At 37.3% G+C, this 18,257-nt stretch overlaps 3 protein-coding genes and 1 pseudogene across 6 annotated transcripts; all 4 read left to right on the top strand.

Annotated features, from left to right (window-relative positions):
* The first annotated feature begins 3,644 nt into the window (after nucleotides 1-3,644).
* On the top strand, nucleotides 3,645-5,398 carry LOC119990189 (senescence-specific cysteine protease SAG12-like). The gene is made up of 2 exons (XM_038836056.1): nucleotides 3,645-4,169; nucleotides 4,526-5,398. The coding sequence occupies exons 1-2, from the start codon at nucleotides 3,713-3,715 to the stop codon at nucleotides 5,116-5,118; spliced, it is 1,050 nt and encodes a 349-aa protein (XP_038691984.1). The 5' UTR covers nucleotides 3,645-3,712; the 3' UTR covers nucleotides 5,119-5,398.
* A 395-nt stretch (nucleotides 5,399-5,793) lies between these two features.
* On the top strand, nucleotides 5,794-7,647 carry LOC119987832 (annotated as a pseudogene).
* Nucleotides 7,648-8,648: 1,001 nt separating this feature from the next.
* Nucleotides 8,649-10,250, top strand: LOC119990190 (senescence-specific cysteine protease SAG12-like). Its single transcript, XM_038836057.1, has 2 exons — nucleotides 8,649-9,177; nucleotides 9,414-10,250. Exons 1-2 carry the CDS (start codon nucleotides 8,742-8,744, stop codon nucleotides 9,986-9,988), a joined length of 1,011 nt encoding a protein of 336 aa, XP_038691985.1. The 5' UTR covers nucleotides 8,649-8,741; the 3' UTR covers nucleotides 9,989-10,250.
* A 2,698-nt stretch (nucleotides 10,251-12,948) lies between these two features.
* Nucleotides 12,949-18,222, top strand: LOC119989200 (UBP1-associated protein 2C-like). Of its 4 annotated transcripts, none has more exons than XM_038834571.1 (2): nucleotides 12,949-14,307; nucleotides 14,967-15,330. In XM_038834571.1, the coding sequence occupies exon 1, from the start codon at nucleotides 13,092-13,094 to the stop codon at nucleotides 14,304-14,306; it is 1,215 nt and encodes a 404-aa protein (XP_038690499.1). In that variant the 5' UTR covers nucleotides 12,949-13,091; the 3' UTR covers nucleotide 14,307; nucleotides 14,967-15,330. The 4 variants fall into 4 exon arrangements, with proteins under 4 accessions (XP_038690499.1, XP_038690496.1, XP_038690495.1 ...); XM_038834568.1 differs by lacking the exon at nucleotides 14,967-15,330 and adding an exon at nucleotides 14,582-14,749; XM_038834567.1 differs by lacking the exon at nucleotides 14,967-15,330 and adding an exon at nucleotides 16,940-17,297 and having other exon boundaries at nucleotides 12,950-14,307.
* Nucleotides 18,223-18,257: the final 35 nt, after the last annotated feature.

The following is an 18,257-nucleotide window of genomic DNA, read 5'->3' as shown; positions in this document are numbered from 1 at the left end:
CTCAATGTTCTAAATTTAAGCAATTAGCTCATTCCGGTCAATTTCTAATCAATTTCTTGTCGGAAATTGCTGACATGTCAAAAAAAATTTGAAATCTAAAATAAAATTAAAATAGAAATGCCATGTGGAATGTAAAAATAATATAAATTTTAAAATGAAAGTAAAAATGATAAGTGGCATTATAAAAAGTAAAAAAAAAAAATGAAACAAGATCCCGAATGAAAAAAAAAGAAAAAAAAGGAGTCACATAGGCGTGGACGCTGCCCGACCTCAACCAGAGCCACTGGCGACGGTGCCGTGGATCTGAAGAGGAGAGGAGCATAGACTGCCACCTGAGGTAGCAAAGACTTCTTGATGAAGAGTGCGGCGTCGACTACTCTGGTACAGGGCACCGCGACCATCGTAAAAAAAAAGAGGAAAATTTGATCCTCTCTCTTTCTCTCTCATCCTCCCCTCCTTCCCCTCTCCAACCAAATTCACCAATTTGAAAAATATTGAGTGACCCAACTTGAAATTTTTTTCTTTAGATGACCTACTTGCAAACAAGGGTATCTTTCAGTGACCTAGATGCACTAAACCCGTTCTTTTATGATAAAGTATTTCAGTGAATTAGAAAGTTTTTTATTATTCGCGCATCGCACAAGTCCAATAACTAGTAGTTCCTAAATTATCGAACTCATTTTTACTCTCTAAAAAATATACAAAAACACTCTCTCTCCTCTCTGGGTTTGTATATTTAGGAACTCATTTGAGGAAATGCACAGTTACATGTTGTGTTGTGATAAGAACTCCGTTGAAATTATAAAAACTAAAAATGAGTGTGCATATTGGTAGTTAGGATTTTACATTCTCATATGCATCCTTTGTTGGAGTTGCCTTGATATGAACAAATAATATGTAGTAAACGACACCGTGTATGAATTCTCTAAGGGGAAAAAGATACCAGAACTCCAGAAAACTATATTATTGGCTTCTATTTCATTCAAATGCGAGCCAAAACATTCTGAGACAACTGATGTGCCGAGATTTTACATAACTTTGTGCACCCAATTACTCTTGTTTTTGTCTTGCTTGAGTCTAATTGAGAATTGATACTGTCTAATCAGTGCATAATTACAATTTCATGTATAAAGGCACAAAGTGGGGAAAAAAAGACAAAAGGAGAAGAATTTGATCTAGACTCAAAGTCGATTGATCTCCCATCAAATAAATTTTGCATGTTTAAGTCAGAAGAGTTGGAGATCAATCTCCCATCAAGGTCGATCGATTTCTCCCACCCAGATTCGTGATTTTCAGTTGCTTCTCACCATAGATATCATAGGTTGCATAAATCATAGGAATACAGGGGCATGACCTTTGCAATTGCTACACGGTTAGTCAATAAATCTTAATGTGTCTTTGTTTCTTCAACCCGAATGTTAGGAATAACAAGAGTTAGGGATAGAAACAATTTTGGTATAACCAGGAATGAAGCATTGAAGAGGTTAGGGAAATCGATTGTCAACAAGAGGTAGCAATTATGGGGTTAAGGAGTCAAGGGAATTGAATCGGATAAGGGACAATGAAATTAGGTACCCTAGTGCTTTTAATACTTGATTTACATCTTTGTGTTTTCATTCGATTATCTTACTTTAATTACTTGTTTTATGTTTGTTGTTAATCAAAACACCAAATCGATTCTCCAAATTGCATGGGACTTAACTATGATCTATGATAAACAATTGCTTGTAAATACATTCATTCCTTGTGGGAACGATACTCAACTCATCACTTTATCACTTGTACGACATGTACGCTTGCAATACGTTTCACAACAACCCATAAAGAATAGAGTGGGAAGCTAAGCCATTAAAAGGAAAAAAAGAGTGGGCATTGGCGACGTAATAGAGTTGCTTTCTGAGTTTCTGATTGCTTGCCATACATGCTTAGCTACTTCTGTTATTTAACAGAATGATGAATCTGACTTGCACTTAAAAGAATATGTGCGTGATTCTGACACACACACATCAGCGATGGAATCTCTTGTTTGGACGTTGAAACAAAAGGTATCTTCTTGACGGCATTTGAATGATTTTTGTTCAAACGAGAGCGACTCTTTGGAGATAAGTGGCATATAATTATGTGGACTATTATGGTATGATTGGAGGTCCTGTAGTGCATTGCATTTGAAAACGAAAACTTTATATATCTCTAACAATTTCTTCCATAGCTGACCATAACAATATTATGTTATCTGATTACATTGAATTTCGTTATTACGTTGTCTAATTACATTGACTTCCATTAAGACGTTGTCTAATTACATTGACTTTCGTTATTACATTTTCTAATTACATGTTATGACTGATTATTGTTGAATTTGTGAGGGATACGTAGCGTTGCCGATTTGAAAATGTTATTTTAGGCAAATTTTGATTTGAAATGTCTTCATTTTCGTTGAAAACTGTGTGCATCCATGACGCCAAGCCCAAACCAAAGACAAAGCAGTGTTGTGTTCACATACATAAAACTATATATATATATATATATATAAAAGGACCACAATATGAACAGAATCCATCATTTTCAATCAGATGCTGCCAACTTATAGTATGAATTATTGATCGGATTTACTTAAATAGAAACATTAATTATTTACGCAGATTCAGTTCCCGTCGTTCGCCCATTTTTTTTATGTCCTACCATCCGATTTGTAATATAAAGAAGCAAATGTTCCTTTCCATTGTGGGTATCAATGGTATGTCCGATCGATCGTAATTTGTTCTAGCCAATCAAATATATGTTGAGCTTTCCAAAGGAAGTGACAAAGCAACCCAGTGTTTGGACTTTGGAGGAGAATACTTAACGTAATAAAGTTTGCTTCCCCTGATTTTTGTGTGTGTGTGTATACATATAATAGAAATGTTGAATCTGACTTGCAAGTAAGCACCACTAAAATATGTTCGTGATTTGGACAAACAATTTGATACGGGCAATGGAATCTTATGGTGGGATATGGAAACAAAGGGGTCTTATTTTCAATGTATTTGGACTGCGATGTTACATGTGCAATAGTGGAATTGAGATCATAATCTTTGTTTTTATGCAATCCATGGTTGGAAACTATTTGTTCATTGTTGTAACGGGTATAGTTCTCATTTTTAGATGCAGAAGGTTCATATTTCACTTGGATTGATTAAATTTCCATAAGCACAACAGTCGTCAAAGACAAAAACAGAGCCGGACAAGAAAAACCGGATGATCCACATTTTTCAGGGTCAAGCGTCGATGAGCACATCGAACTATCCATGTGACTTCACGACTCAGGCGCAACGACGTAATTATGAGGGATGCGCTCTAACGATGAGCTAATAGCCCATCGTGCGGGCCTCCCGCTGGGGCTGCAATGCCGACAATTGAGTTTGCGTGTTGATGGATGACTAGGCTAAACCAAAACATCAATTATTTGGCTGGTCATAACAAAACACACACAGTGAGTACTCCTGCAGCAATTTACGTGTAACTTGAAATATTGATATGTTTTAATTTGGCTGTCAAAGTCAGAAAATCGTTCAAGGCACGTATTTTCTATCTATCATAAATAATTTAGAGAAAGACAGCTAACAAAGAATCTTTAATTTGCCTATAAAAACCCTACAAGTCAGTTTGAAACTAATTAAAGTGTAGAAATTCAAAGATTCACTTCTGTAGATATCCTATTATTAGCACTGCAATGGCAACAAAACAATGCCAAAACATCTTCTTAGTTGTAGCCTCTCTTTTAATTATGTTAGTCAATTTGATTCCTCATGTACTGTGTCGTCTTCTTGACGATGAACTAATCATGGTTAATAGGCATGAGGATTGGATGACCCAACAAGGACGCGTTTACAAGGACGCAGAAGAGAAGGCAAGACGATTCATGATCTTCAAGGACAACTTGAGATACATAGATGAGTTTAATGATGGACTGGATCGCGGATTTAAACTGGGTTTGAATCAATTTGCAGATATAACCAATGAAGAGTTCCGCGCCACGCATACTGGCTACAAAAGCTCATCCTCCAAATTGACATTCACATCATCTAAAAGCAAGCCTTTTAGGTATGCAGATGTAACTGCCGCTCCAACTGCCATGGACTGGAGAAGTAAAGGTGTTGTCACTGGTGTCAAAGACCAAGGCAGCTGTGGTAAGTCAAAAGGAATATTGTGCACCTACGTTTAGCATAGAGTCAAAAGAACGCCAACAACCCCTCAGCCGAGGTAGTTAAGACATGTACTCAAATTGAGTGTTACCCATGTTCGAGCCCCATTCCGCTTACCTACCAAAAAAAAGTAGTCAAAGTAACACAGTTATCTATTGTGCGCTTACAATCGCATCCATAGTAGACCAAAAAAAAAACATGATTTAACTCCTGGTCGTCCTGGATATCATTAAGAATTCAACCGAAAACGGCACTCTTTTAATTAGGTGCCCCTAGTCATGCCACTATGTTAAAAGTTAATTTCTACTAATCAATTATTGTTGTTTTGAATGGATATGCAGGATGTTGTTGGGCATTTTCAGCGGTGGCGGCTATTGAAGGGATCACTCAGCTCAAAACTGGCAAATTAATATCCCTATCAGAGCAACAGCTTGTAGACTGTGATATATACGGAGTGAATCAAGGATGTGAAGGAGGACTGATGGACAATGCATTCCAATTCATTAAACGCAACGGCGGCCTAACGACTGAATCTAGTTACCCTTATGAAGGAATTGATGGCACTTGCAATACCCAGAACGCAAAGAAGGTTGCAGCCACTATATCCGGCTACGAAGACGTGCCAGTGAATAACGAAAAGGCTCTGTTGCAAGCAGTGGCTAATCAGCCGGTTTCGGTTGCAATTGAAGGCAGCGGAATGAGCTTCCAGTTTTACTCAAGTGGGGTTTTTACTGGTGATTGTGGAACAAATCTAAATCATGCTGTTACTGCCGTTGGATATGGTACTAGTTCTAGTGGGGTTAAGCATTGGTTGATTAAGAATTCTTGGGGAACTGGATGGGGCATGAATGGTTACATGATGATACAGAGAGATGTTAGTGACAAAGAAGGTCTTTGTGGACTTGCCATGAAAGCTTCTTATCCGATTGCATGAAGGTGAAAGAATTCAAAAGAAGGTGCTAGACTGATGATGGAGTGGTACATACATCAGATTCCATTATGTGCCAATATCAAGTTATTGTTGTGAAAGTAGAGTTGAAATAAGTATTAAGTGTGTAATTGAGTGTGAGAGTGACTTGCATTAAAATGAAGTTAAAGTTAAAATGAAGAAGTGTACAGATTGTGTGTTAATTCTTCATGTAATTGTACATACAAAGTTTCAAACTGTAAAGGAAATAAATAGGTGTGTTTAATATTAACTGTTATCTAGGGTTGCATAATTAATTTTGTAATGTGACGTAAGCAAAGTTCAAAGAGCTGACCTGTCAAAGTCTAAAATACAAGACTTACTGGTCTGATGTAGAAATCCAAGTCTTCCACTAGCAGCATTACCAGCATCACCATTTTGCAATGCTACAGATTGAAATACAAGACTAGTTAATTACTTGTTATTGCTACAAAACACTGTCAATCCATGGCTTTGGCAGTGGATTGAAGCTATCAATAATGGTACAGACAAAGGTTATAAACTAGCAGTGAACAAATTTGCCGACCTAACCAATAAGGAGTTCCTTGACATGCATGCTGGCAATAAAAGTGGAAACATCCAGTAAACATATTCAAACACACACAGTTTAGATATGCTAACGTAACCAAAATTCCACTCACCATGGATTGGAGGAGAAGAGGTGTCGTCAGCCCTGTCAAAGATCAAGGTGGACGTGGTAAGTAGTACTGTTGAAGCTTACTAATGTTATTGTGATTGCTTATTGTTATCTGCTTCTGCATACCTGTCTGTGTTAAATTTAGCTCTCAACGCGGATCAAAGTTCACTTACTTGATCACTGACGATGTGTTACTTTTGACAATCAGGGACTTGCTGGGCATTTGCAACAGTAGCAGCTGTGGAACGAATTACCCAAATCAAAGCAGGAAGTTGATGTCATTATAAGTACAAGAGCTAGTGGTTGTGACATTACCACAGGTAGAGATCAAGGTTGTTCTGGAGGTTTCCTGGAGAGTGCATATGAATTCATCCAACCAAAACCACAGCCTAACAACTGACGCTAACTACCTGTACGAATAACTAGATAGCACTTGCATAACCAAAACGGCTGCAGCCAGCATTACCGGCTATGAGGTTGTGCCACCCAAAGATGAAAAGGCTCTGATGAAAGATGTGGAAAACAAACCAGTTTCAGTTTCCATTGGCGCATTTCAGTTCTACGACAGCGGTATCTTCAGTGGGCAGTGTGGGGTTAATTTAGATCATGCTGTTACTGCAGTTGGGTATGGGACTGGCCCTGGCGACTAAATATTGGCTAATCAAGAATTCATGGGGTGACCAATGGGAGAGAAAGGGTATAGGAGGATCAAAAAGATGTAGCTTTCAAGGATGAACTCAGTCGACATGCGGTGGATGCTGCATCCTACCGCCTGAAACAAGAAGTTAAGAGGTGTTTCACTTAAAATACAAAATAAATAATAGGTAGAAGTAATCAAGTGTCCTGTACCTCAAATATTTGTACCTTTTCGTCAACGAAAAGTCTAGTTTCGCATGTCATTTTATTTTCTTCATACATAAGCTTGAACTAATGCAACAACATCTATCAGACTTGTGACCTTGCAATCCATCAGATGATACAAAACCTTCTGTTCTGTTCCTGATTTACTCTGCAATTGTGTGTTATTGCTGCATACCCTTTTACTCTTAAGCTCCAAAAGATAATCTAATACCATATATTCACAAACAGAAGCAGTTCGAGGAGCCCTTGCGGCCTACTGGTGGCCTTTCATATAACCCTTAAATGACTACAAAATATTTACAATAAAAGACTCTACAACGAATTGAAAAAGAATTGACTTCTAAATCTCATACTTCAAACTACTTACTATTCTTGAGATTACTTTAGATTCTGTCAACAAAATTGGTTTTGTATATGTCATTTTGTTTTCTCCATACTGATGCTGCAACATCTATCAGACTTGTGACCTTGCAATGCATTAGATAATACAAACCCTTATGTTCTGTTTTGATTCTCTTGTTCTTTCCAGATTTACTCTGCAATTGTGTGTTATTACCGCATCATATAATCTTTACTCTTAAGCTCCAAAAGATAATCTAATAACCATATATTCGGAAACATAAGCAAATCATGAAGCCCTTGCAGCCTACTGGTGGCCTTTCATATAACCCTTAAAGGACTCCATAAGTTTCAAAAGGTTGACAATAACAGATTCTGCAACAAATTGAAAAAGAATTGGCTTCTATATCTCATACTTCAAACAATTTACTATCCATGAAAATACTTCATGTTCTGGTTTGTAATTTTTAAAACTTCTTCCTGATTAATCCTTGCTCTTCGCAATAAAGTCTAATCGGTAACCTGCTTCATTGACTAGATATAAGATATACAATAAATTTGTTCAAGAAAAGATAAATAAATAACCAACCTGGACAAGAGAATGAGATGAATGGTTGTTCTTGTTTTGGTCTTACATTGATGTGCTAACTTTTTGCCTACCTGAGATCATTCACAACACCAAAAGCACACCAAGGTAAAATTAATTAAATATTTCACAATGCAAAGCTTGCTCTTAGTCTTTGAGTAATAATGGATAACAACAAAGGATTACTTTTTAAAAAAAAAAATACTCCACTGTATGCACAGCCACCGCATATAGATTAATTAATTATAGCATGTAAATAATGCCAATGTATAAATAGTTTAATAATATATCTATACATATGTGCTATGATGAACTTCCCATCAGCTCATCAACTTTGAACTTTTATGGGGCATTTGGTTGGCATTTTGAGGGGTAATGAGGCGAGGCGAGTCGAGGGTGAGAATCACTCATTCCCTCGTTTGGTTGAGTTTGGAATAGTGGAATCTCAAACTCATCCCACCCTCATTCCCTCGTTATGGAGATTAGCAAAACTCATTAAAATGGTGAGATTGGCTAATTCTCACATGGGAGATTGAGTTTCATACTCAAAAGACTATTATACTCTTTATTAAGAAGTAATCACAACCATTAAATTAATATATTCTTATTTTTATGTACAAAAAATTGGATAGTATGGAAATTGCACAATTACAATTCTAAAACTCATGCTCACTCTTCATTTCATACCAAACATGGTAATGTTCATCTCACACTCGCCTCACACTCACACTCATTGGATTAGCAACTATTAGCAAGTAAATGCCCCGTTAGTGATGATCACAATTCAACGTATATGCATATTAAGCTAATATGACTAAGCTAGCAAGATGAGTCAAAATTGGAATTGGCGCAGAGCAAATTTGACTTAGATTGAGCCAATGATCTGAACAGGTTCAGGCGGATCAGTGCATTTTTCTCCAGAAAATGTTGGATCAAATCAGGTTCATTAGACTGAAAACATTATACACACAACCCATTAACTGCAACTGTATATTGGAATATTGTCTGCCATTCTGGAGATGACTTCCTAAATGCAAATCCTCCACTAGTTGATGGCCATGAAAAGGACAGCTCAGTAGAATTTCTCTATAAAACCCTATATTCATTTGCAATGCTACCCATTGAAATGCACTCAGAATTTTGGTGCTATATAATATTTTAATTTTCATGGCTACAAAATGTTTCCCTTCCATCATTCAGGTCTCTCTTCTGTTTATGTTAGCCGTTTGTATTCCTTATGTATCATGTGGCCTTCTTAACGAGGAACGCATGTTGAAGAGGCACGAGGATTGGATGGCGCAACATAATCGCATCTACAAAGACGCAGGAGAGAAGGAGAGACGCTATATGATTTTCAAAGAGAATGCTAAACGAATTGACGCTTTCAATAATGGAGTTGATAAAGGTTATAAACTAGCTGTGAACAAATTTGCTGACCTAACCAAAGAGGAGTTCCGCACAAGGTATACTGGCCTTAGGAAAATGCAACCTCCCACGTTGAAACGCAAACCATTTAAATATTCGAACGTGACCGCCGTTCCACAAACCATGGACTGGAGAAAGAAAGGTGCTGTCACCCCTGTTAAAGATCAAGGCAGCTGTGGTAAGTAGTAAATCAAATTAAAATTGGAGCAATAAGAGTATAATTACTAAGGCAGAGTTTGGCATTACTTATTTTTATCAGCTTAATTCTGCTCATTAGTTGGCATTGCTTACTTTTACTACTCCTGCTCATTAAAGCAGAAGCAACACCAAACTCAACCTAAGTCTGTCAAGCCATTTTATTGACAAAAATTCCATTAAAGATTGTCACTAATGTGTTGTAATTTTGAGCATCAGGGTCTTGCTGGGCATTTTCAACAGTGGCTGCTGTGGAAGGAATTACCAAGATCAAGACAGGAAAGTTGATGTCATTATCAGTGCAAGAGCTTGTGGACTGTGACAAAGGAGGTATAGATACAGGTTGTGATGGAGGTCTCCTAGACACAGCCTATCAGTTCATGCAAAAACACCAAGGCCTCACATCTGAAGCTAATTACCCATATGAAGCAGTAGATGGTACTTGCAAAACTAAGACAGCCGCCGCCACCATAACTGGGTACGAAGATGTGCCAGTAAATGATGAGAAATCTCTGTTGAAAGCTGTGGCCAACCAACCTGTTTCTGTCTGTGTTGACAGCGATGGGTTCCAGGCCTACAGCCATGGTATATATAGTGGGGATTGTGGAACATATCTAGATCATGCTGTTACAGTAGTCGGGTATGGTAACTCTGATGGGACTAAATATTGGCTGCTGAAAAATTCGTGGGGCGATGACTGGGGCGAAAAAGGATATATCAGGATTAAAAGAGATGTTTCAGCTAAGCAGGGGCTTTGCGGCCTTACTATGAAGGCTTCCTATCCAACAGCTTGAAAGGAAAAATATGGTCTGGGCTATACAAGTATACATAGAATAGTTGTGTCCAAAATAGGACTTCCATAATTAACATAAATAAGATAAAAATCAGGTGAATAGCCTGCAACAGGCAGCAGTCCTGTATTCGTGTACCCTATACCTCCAATCATCTGTGATTCGGCCAATGAAGTATATGTAACACTGCACTTTTATATCTGTGATTTGGCCAATTAAGCATATGTAATACTATACTTTTACTTCTGGTTTTGCTTCTATATAACACTGTATTGTTCCTTTATCTATGTCTACGCTTATGACATCTTTTTTGCTCCCAAAAAAAACTACTAAGCAGCGACACAAACTATTGACTAACAGAAGCAATTTAGCAGCTTATCAGAACTCGCCAATTGATGTGAAGCAGAAGTGGAATTCGGCAATTTATGCTTCAAGTATTCCATCTCAACATAATAATTCAATGAAAAATTAATTTTACTGAATACTTATGCCTTTAGAATCAAAATCATTACCAATTTGAGCTTCTCGAATAGAACAAGATAGTACAAATTCTCATCTGCAAGTTTTTAAACTTCTTATTATTTCTTTATTATTCTAGGCAAAGGCATCAGTCCTGAACTACCTTAAATAGAGTCAAAGATACTTTAACCAGAAGTTCAATCAGCCACAACCAGGAAAGAGTTACTCACACCATTGACTATCATACAATATCAGTTGCTCGAAAAAAAAAATCATCATTTGCATTCACTAGTATCTTGAAAAAAAAAATTAGTGTCAATTACATTCATCCACTATGTAAGCTTGTGGGCCAAAACTTAAATAAGTCAAATATTTCGATAAGGCACAAGCCAATTATATTTAAATATAAACCATGATCTAGTTTTGATTAGCCAGACATCATCCACCAATTGGACTAAATAAGTGCACGAATTTAGCACTCATCTCTTCACATTCAAGAAGGCATATACTAATACCCAATGCCTGAGCACAAGAGCTGTAAGCCATGTTGATGAGCATTGACTCATCGAGCAATGAAACAGAAACCATGTCCTAATTGGGAATACAGTCAGCCTACAAAGTAGCTACTGTACATCACCTATTCCTAAACTAGCAAAGATGATGTTAATTCCTGAGATATTCTAAGAATCTGGACCTGAATCCTAGCAGACATACCAATCCAACTAAATTATTTACATGAGAATGGTCCCTATCTTCTTCTTCTTCTTCTTCTTTTAAGAAAAAAATTACCTCTAGGGTTTTATTTAAATCCCTGGTGTTTGGAATGAAATTATATATTGCATAGACCGTGCTTAGAGTGACTCCAATAAAGGGGTAAGAAATAGAAAGCAAAAAGGAAACATAACAACATATACAAGGCTAACTAGTAACTATACAAGAAATTGTAAAATTTTCATATACAGAAAAGAAACAGTGTATAAAAAAGATGAGGGACTCACCTGGTATGGTGAAGACTCAGAAGTTGAGCTTTTATCAGAACTGAAAATATCAATCATTGTTCCTGCAAGAGCATCAATAAAATGAAAATTCAGACACATTATGCTCTCACATTTGTCAAAACCATCTACAATTACATTAGATTTTCCATGTTATTGAGTGATCTTCATATATTCTATAGGAGCTAAAATTTATGTAAGAAAATATTACCAAGGGAGAAGAGCACGCCGATTAAACCAGTGAATGAGCACCGAGTTACTAATTAACAATCAATCACGCAAAAGTTCAGTTCAGCGCGATAAAATGGGGGAATCGGGGATCGTGCCTGTACTTGTTGAAGTGTCATTGTTAGGAAGTGCTGTAGCACAAATGAAATTGTTGCAGTGGTTTAAGGATGAGAGGCAAGTGAAAATGGGGCCTCATTCAGGGCCACATACAGCAGGGAGGGTTGTAATTGGTTCCCCATTTATTAATCACAGAGTGGCTCAAGAAGGGAAAAAATTGATGAAGAATTCTTAGTTGATTTTGGACGGTGGAATTATAAACTCATTTTAGGATCTATTCTCCATTTATGAGAATAGACAAATACATTGAAAATATTATTTTACCCTTATTAGAAGATATAATATTATTTTTATTTTTTAAAAGAAAAAAAAGTATTATAGAAATTATATTATTAAAATTCTCACACTCATACTAATTCTTTATTTTATACCAAAACATGATCATGATCATGCTCACTTTAGATTTACCCCATTCTCACCTTGCAGTGACACTCATTTAATTAAGAATCAAGTGTCCCATAAGAACTTGCCTTATTGATTGGAGTTTTTAAACACACCATTAATTTTTAGGTTTAGGTTAAGACGAATGAATTTTCTTTTTGTAAAAATTTAACAATTAATGATATTTTAGTTGCGGCTCAATTTTATGACATTTGTAATGATCAAAAATCGTCTGGGCCCATCTCAACAGGCATGATCAAGGCCCAATAAGTTATTTTGACTAACAGGTCCATGACCTCAATATCTGCATGCAGGGATACATCATATTATTCAGACACAAAGCTCATTTCAGATATAGCAGCTTAATTCTTATCCTTTTGAATATTAATCATGACATGTGCCTCTTGATATGCTTTCTTCGTCTTAACCTTATAGTCAGCTCGACCTCATGTATAACTAATCATTGGCAAGCCTATGGCCATATGTTATCACATTAGACATTTTGAGCCTACCTCGAGACTTTTGCATGTCCTATCTTTGACGATGAACTATAATTTTGAACATTCTCTTTGTACACCAATCACGTCAAGCTTTTTTTGAGGAGGTCTTCGACGAACAATTTGTAATGACACTTTTAATAGACTTCTAAGGGGATTTTCCCATCAAAACTTATGGGCTTTTGTCCGGCCCATTATGAATAGGGAAAGCAGATTAGCGGTGTGGTTCCCATTCCCAATCAAGAGCCCACGTTGAAAGCCCAATAAAAACTTCCGTAAACGAAATGGTTTACAGTATTTTAGCGGGTATCAGCCCCCTGTAACTTCCAAAATCACTCGCTAGGGTTTATATGAACCCTAATTTCCTCTTTAACCCTTGAATTCATCAATTCTCACGCTGAAATTCATCGATTCTCCATCACAGCAGTCATGGAATTTCCCAAGAAACGCAAAACCGATGAGAACGGCAATACCTCTCCCTCCTCCCCACCGCCTGCCGTCACAGCTCTCACCACCGAAGACGCCCGCAAAATCCTTCAGTCTTTCACCCAGGAGCAATTACTCGATATCCTCCAGGTTGCCGCCGTGACCCACCCTGATGTATTGGATGCGGTGCGGGCCGTAGCTGACCGAGACGTCTCCCTCCGTAAGCTTTTCATCCGGGGACTCGCTTCTGAGACCACCTCCGACTCCCTCCGTTCAATCTTCTCCTCTTTCGGCCCACTCGAAGAGGCCATTGTCATCCTCGACAAGTCCACGGGAAAGTCTAAAGGTTATGGTTTTGTTACTTTCAGTCATGTAGATGGAGCTGTTCTTGCGCTTAAAGAACCGAGCAAGAAAATTGATGGGCGGGTTACTGTTACTCAACTAGCCTCTGCAGGAATGTCTGCTAATTCCAATACGGTCGACGTGTCTTTGAGAAAGATTTATGTGGGCAGCGTTCCTTATGATATGCCTGGGGAGAAATTGTTGCAACATTTCTCCATGTATGGGGAGATTGAGGAAGGACCGCTAGGGTTTGATAAAGTTACTGGAAAGTCGAGGGGTTTTGCCTTCTTTGTGTACAAGACGGAGGAGGGTGCTAGGGCCTCACTAGTGGAACAAATTAAGAACATCGATGGACACCAAATTGTATGCAAATTTGCTGTGGATAATAAGAAAGTGAAGCCACAAGGCCAAGCCACCCCTGGAGTTGCGGGAAATGGTGCTACCCGACCGCAACAACAGACTTCAGTCCCTGGTTCTATGCCTGGCTCTCAGTATGGTGCACCTGGCGGTTTGTATCAGGGCCCAGGCTTTCCCAGCAGTAATTATGGGTCTGCAATGCCACCTGTTGGCGGTGGTCCTGGATTTCCGTCCAGTGGTGTTAGTGGTGGGTTTGCTGCTGGCTTGGGAGGTCCATATGGAGGTTTACAGTACGGGGGCCCTGCAGGTTCCGCCGAGTTTGGCGGATTGGGCAATGCAGGTTCTTCAATGTATCGGATGCCCCCACCAGGTTCTGTAGGAGTTCAATCTGGTGGTTATCCTGAAGCTGGACAATATGGAATGCCATCTTCTTCACTGCCTACTCAGCATCCCAAGCCATCATCTTTACCAAGAAATCCACCGGGAGGGATGTATCAGGGTGCACCTCATTACTATTGAGGTAACTTTTCGCATCTGCTGCTATTTTGTTTCCTGGCTGGCTTTTAAGTTTTGATGTGCTTCATCTTTTAATAGTTTGCTTCTTTATTTCATTTCTTTATTATAAGATGATTAGATGAGGGAAGTTATGTTTCTTCACTTGTCCATTTGAGAATGTGTGTGGCCATTTTATGTAAAAAACAATTTTGTGATTTCATTAATTGTTGAAATCATTGTTCTTTAAGCCGAATCTTGGCGTAATGGTAAATTTACTTTGTTTATTATAACATACATAGGTGTCACAGTTTCAAACCACGGAATCAACCTCTCTGTGATCCCTTTATTCATTATTGTAGGTATGTGATCAGATTATGTCTGTAGATCTATAAGGCATGGGGTTTCTTGCTATTATGGAAGAACTGAAAAACACTAATAAATGAAGTTTGTCTTTGAGGTTCTTTTTCCTTTATATTTAGTGGATTCTATAATTGATTTTCCTCTTGGGTGTTACTGTGCTTGACTGTTTGAGGAGCCCTTCTTGAATTCATGATTTTTCCACATTAGAACAATACTTTATCTTTCCATGCACAGAAGCGCACATATAATGAAAGTTTATATGCGAGGGTTTCTTTTCTCATATTCTTCTGTAATTGATCTCTTTCCTGCTTTTGTGGCTTCAAGGAGCCCCTTGTGAATTCATCTAGGAAGAACGATATCTAGCCTTTCCACTCATCCATCCTGAATTAATTGGAATCAAACTCTTGCTGTTCCTTGGTTCAACGGAAAACAACATTTAGTATTTAGTTGGTAGTGTCTTTGGTGGCTTCTGTTTATTTAAGGATGGAGACATGACAGTGGAACAATACATCAAGCATCAACAAAAATTAGACAGCTGAAATTGACTGACTGTTTATGTCATGAGGATTAGGGTTTCAAAGGTTCTATTATATTCAAAATCAATCAATTCTTGTTCTAATTATGATACGTTTCTATTCACTGGTTTATTCAGTATAAAGGAATTTTTGAGTTGGCTGTTGATTTGAAATTTTTGTATAAGGTTGGTTGGATTGCATACGACTTAATTGAGCTCTTCAGCATTCTGCTGAATTTTGTTTCTAGTATCGGAAAAAATGGTAACAATGTAATTTTCCCCTCACTCATCCCTTTCAAGAGATTTTGTTTTGACTGGTAGGTGAATGGATTTGAAGTTGGAAATTATCCTTATGATTGTTATGGTCGATTGCATAAGATTCTGTAACACTGCACTCAAAAAAATATAATAAGTTAAGTTGAAATTCGTGAAGAATTTGAAGAGTGATATTGGAGATATTTTATGATTGTTGGTAATAGTTTTCATGAAATACTGAAAAGACCTACAAATATCTGGGTAAAACTAAAGGAAATAATGAGGCTAGCAAGTCCACCCAAATGTTTGTTAAAAATTGTGTGGTAAAAGTGTAAAACACACATATATTCTTTGATAAGGCGATGTACGATGTTATTGACATCCCTGAATTTAAATTTTTAATTTGATTAATTCTTAATCATTTCATGGGGATGCTACGATGCCATTAGCGTTACTCACTAGCTCTCCCAATAACTAAAGCTGCTGAAGGGGTTGATTTGTTATCATTTTGACATATTCCAATACTCCTTTTTTCCTGAAGTTTAGGCTGGATATTCTTTTGACAATGAGGGGTGTTACACATGGATATTTTATATGAAAGCTGATATATGGAAATTGAACATCTTGCATGGATTATTTAAGAAAGCCCACACATAGAGACATCTAGCTTGGGGTATTCAATTTAAAATCTGGATTCACCTTGGGACCTATGAATTTGATACCATTTTAAATCTCCAACTTTTCAAAATTCACATTGCTCAAGATGTCGGGAGTTTTTTTTTAAATCATTTAGACATGACAAATGCCACTTTAAGATTTTGATGATGATTGGGCGTATGCCATTTGAAAACTTGTATGCCAATGTAAGTAAAGCAGTCACAAGTGAGTAAATGGCATGATGCTATTACAACATCGTAGCCGTTCCCCTTTTATACCAGACGTGAACTCAAAATTTAAGAGATAAGTTTTGTACTTTACAATATTTGGAGATCATCGTATGACATGATATCAAAAAACAGGAGGCCCTAATGGATTCAAGGGTTTTGTTTAGGTAGAATGATATGATATCTTGTCTTTCTACGCTTCCGTCCTGTGTTCGTTTGTTTCATTCTAAGTGCCTTTTGTTTTGGTCATTCTTGCAATATATGTCTGATGAGATTTAAATCTGAGTGTTCATGTAGTCTTCTATCTACTACAAGGCTCTGCCTTTTCTTAGTTGGCTGCCCCATCTTCTTTTTTTTTTAACTGCCTTTCCATCAAGGTTTTATCTGAAGTTTTTTTTGTCTGTTCTACTTTGTCCATCACTTTCTGTTCTCATCGCTATCACTTCTTGTGATATGTGTTTCTGAGCTATTTTTCTTTTCTGGATGATAACTGATGTGTGGTTTTCCTCAGTTTGTTTGCATGCCTTCGTTTTGCTAATCAGTTTTTTTGTTATTCCATGTTTTCCTGTTTGAATAGGATCTACAATTTATATCGTTTTGACATTGAACACTGCTCTTTGTGTTGTGAATGGGTGTTTGTTCAGGTGTATGAGAGCTTCTTGGACAAGAGTGCTTTAAGTGGTTGTGGTGATATCATGAATGCAGACAATGAAATCTTTGGTTTAATTATTTGGCTGCTGTGCTTTTGTTGCTGCTTCACTTCATCTGCTTCCTTTAGTTGTGGTTGGAATTACAATGGTTATTAGTTGATATTGACAGAGATTGCGTATTTCATATCTTTAAGGATGTAGAATTTTCATGGTCCGCGAGAATATATTTTTTGTTTGTCAACCTGGTAAATGTCATCGTCTTATGTTACATATTTTGTGCGGATGAGCTCAAGTTTAATGTGCTGACATCTATTATTCATTTATTTGATAGTTCCGTGGCTTTGGTCTTTGATGTATTTGTAGTGAATTTAGCTTTTTGCTAGCATGTACAAGTGCTGCTATGCAGTTATTTAAAGCCTCAAGGAAGGGGAACTCTGCCCTTCTGCCATCTGCCTTTGCTTTTGTTTGTAAAAGATGGGTTATTTGAAATTGTTGATTTCTAAAAGATGGTACCAATATCATAAGGTCCAATTTCTTATGAACTGCAGATTCTTCCATTGCCTTCTGTTTGTGACACTAAGTCGTCGGATTGATCCATGTTGTTTTAATATTTTCCTATTTCCATGTATCTTCGTTTTTCTAGTGATACTATGCTCAAGATGAGTAAATCTTCTCCATTTGTTTAGTTAGTACCATGCTCAGATTTTAGATGATTTGTTTGTCAACCATAAAATAGACCTTGAGTCTTTCTCCTAGAGTTGCTCTTTTTTCTTTCTTTCTTTTTTTTAAATATAAAAAAGTTTATTATTAGTCTAAAAGTTAAGCGAAATAAGTCAACTGATGGCAAATACTTTGAATTTTTTGTAAGTGCTATGCAAATTCTGTGAGGGCGCATTATCTTCATATCTGATTCTAATTTCTAACAATGTATGTATGTATGTTAACTTCTGAGACTAATTGTTTGTTTGTATTTTTCTCTTTGCGTCTCATTGAAACCGTGGGAAAAGACCTCAGCCCAGTTGACATGGCCTTCAAAGCTGGGACGCCCTTTGAACAGAAGCATTGAACAAAGTTTTGTTTTTCCAGGGGGTGAGCTTCGTGAACATTTACAGAATGTCTAACATGGGCCAGCGGGCACTAACAGAGAGGCTATCTCATCTATTTTTCTAGAAGAAAAAAAAAATGTAGAAATATGTTGTGTAGCATATATGTAAACCTCTGCTTTGTGTTGGTCATTTTTTTGCCCTAGAAGAATGAATTAGAAATTGGGGCCATTATTTTATGGGTAAACGGTCCTGGATTCGATTTCAGC

The sequence above is a fragment of the Tripterygium wilfordii genome, chromosome 21, assembly GCF_013401445.1.
Source record: "Tripterygium wilfordii isolate XIE 37 chromosome 21, ASM1340144v1, whole genome shotgun sequence".
Classification (NCBI taxonomy): domain Eukaryota; kingdom Viridiplantae; phylum Streptophyta; class Magnoliopsida; order Celastrales; family Celastraceae; genus Tripterygium; species Tripterygium wilfordii.
Note: the sequence above shows the minus strand (reverse complement) of the source record. Positions and strands in the feature narration are given on the sequence as shown.

Coding starts and splice junctions, on each gene's coding strand:
- LOC119990189 (XM_038836056.1), top strand. CDS start 3,713: ATGGCAACAAAACAATGCCAAAACATCTTCTTAGTTGTAGCCTCTCTT. Junction 4,170..4,525: donor CAAAGACCAAGGCAGCTGTG/GTAAGTCAAAAG, acceptor ATGGATATGCAG/GATGTTGTTGGGCATTTTCA.
- LOC119990190 (XM_038836057.1), top strand. CDS start 8,742: ATGGCTACAAAATGTTTCCCTTCCATCATTCAGGTCTCTCTTCTGTTT. Junction 9,178..9,413: donor TAAAGATCAAGGCAGCTGTG/GTAAGTAGTAAA, acceptor TTTGAGCATCAG/GGTCTTGCTGGGCATTTTCA.
- LOC119989200 (XM_038834566.1), top strand. CDS start 13,092: ATGGAATTTCCCAAGAAACGCAAAACCGATGAGAACGGCAATACCTCT.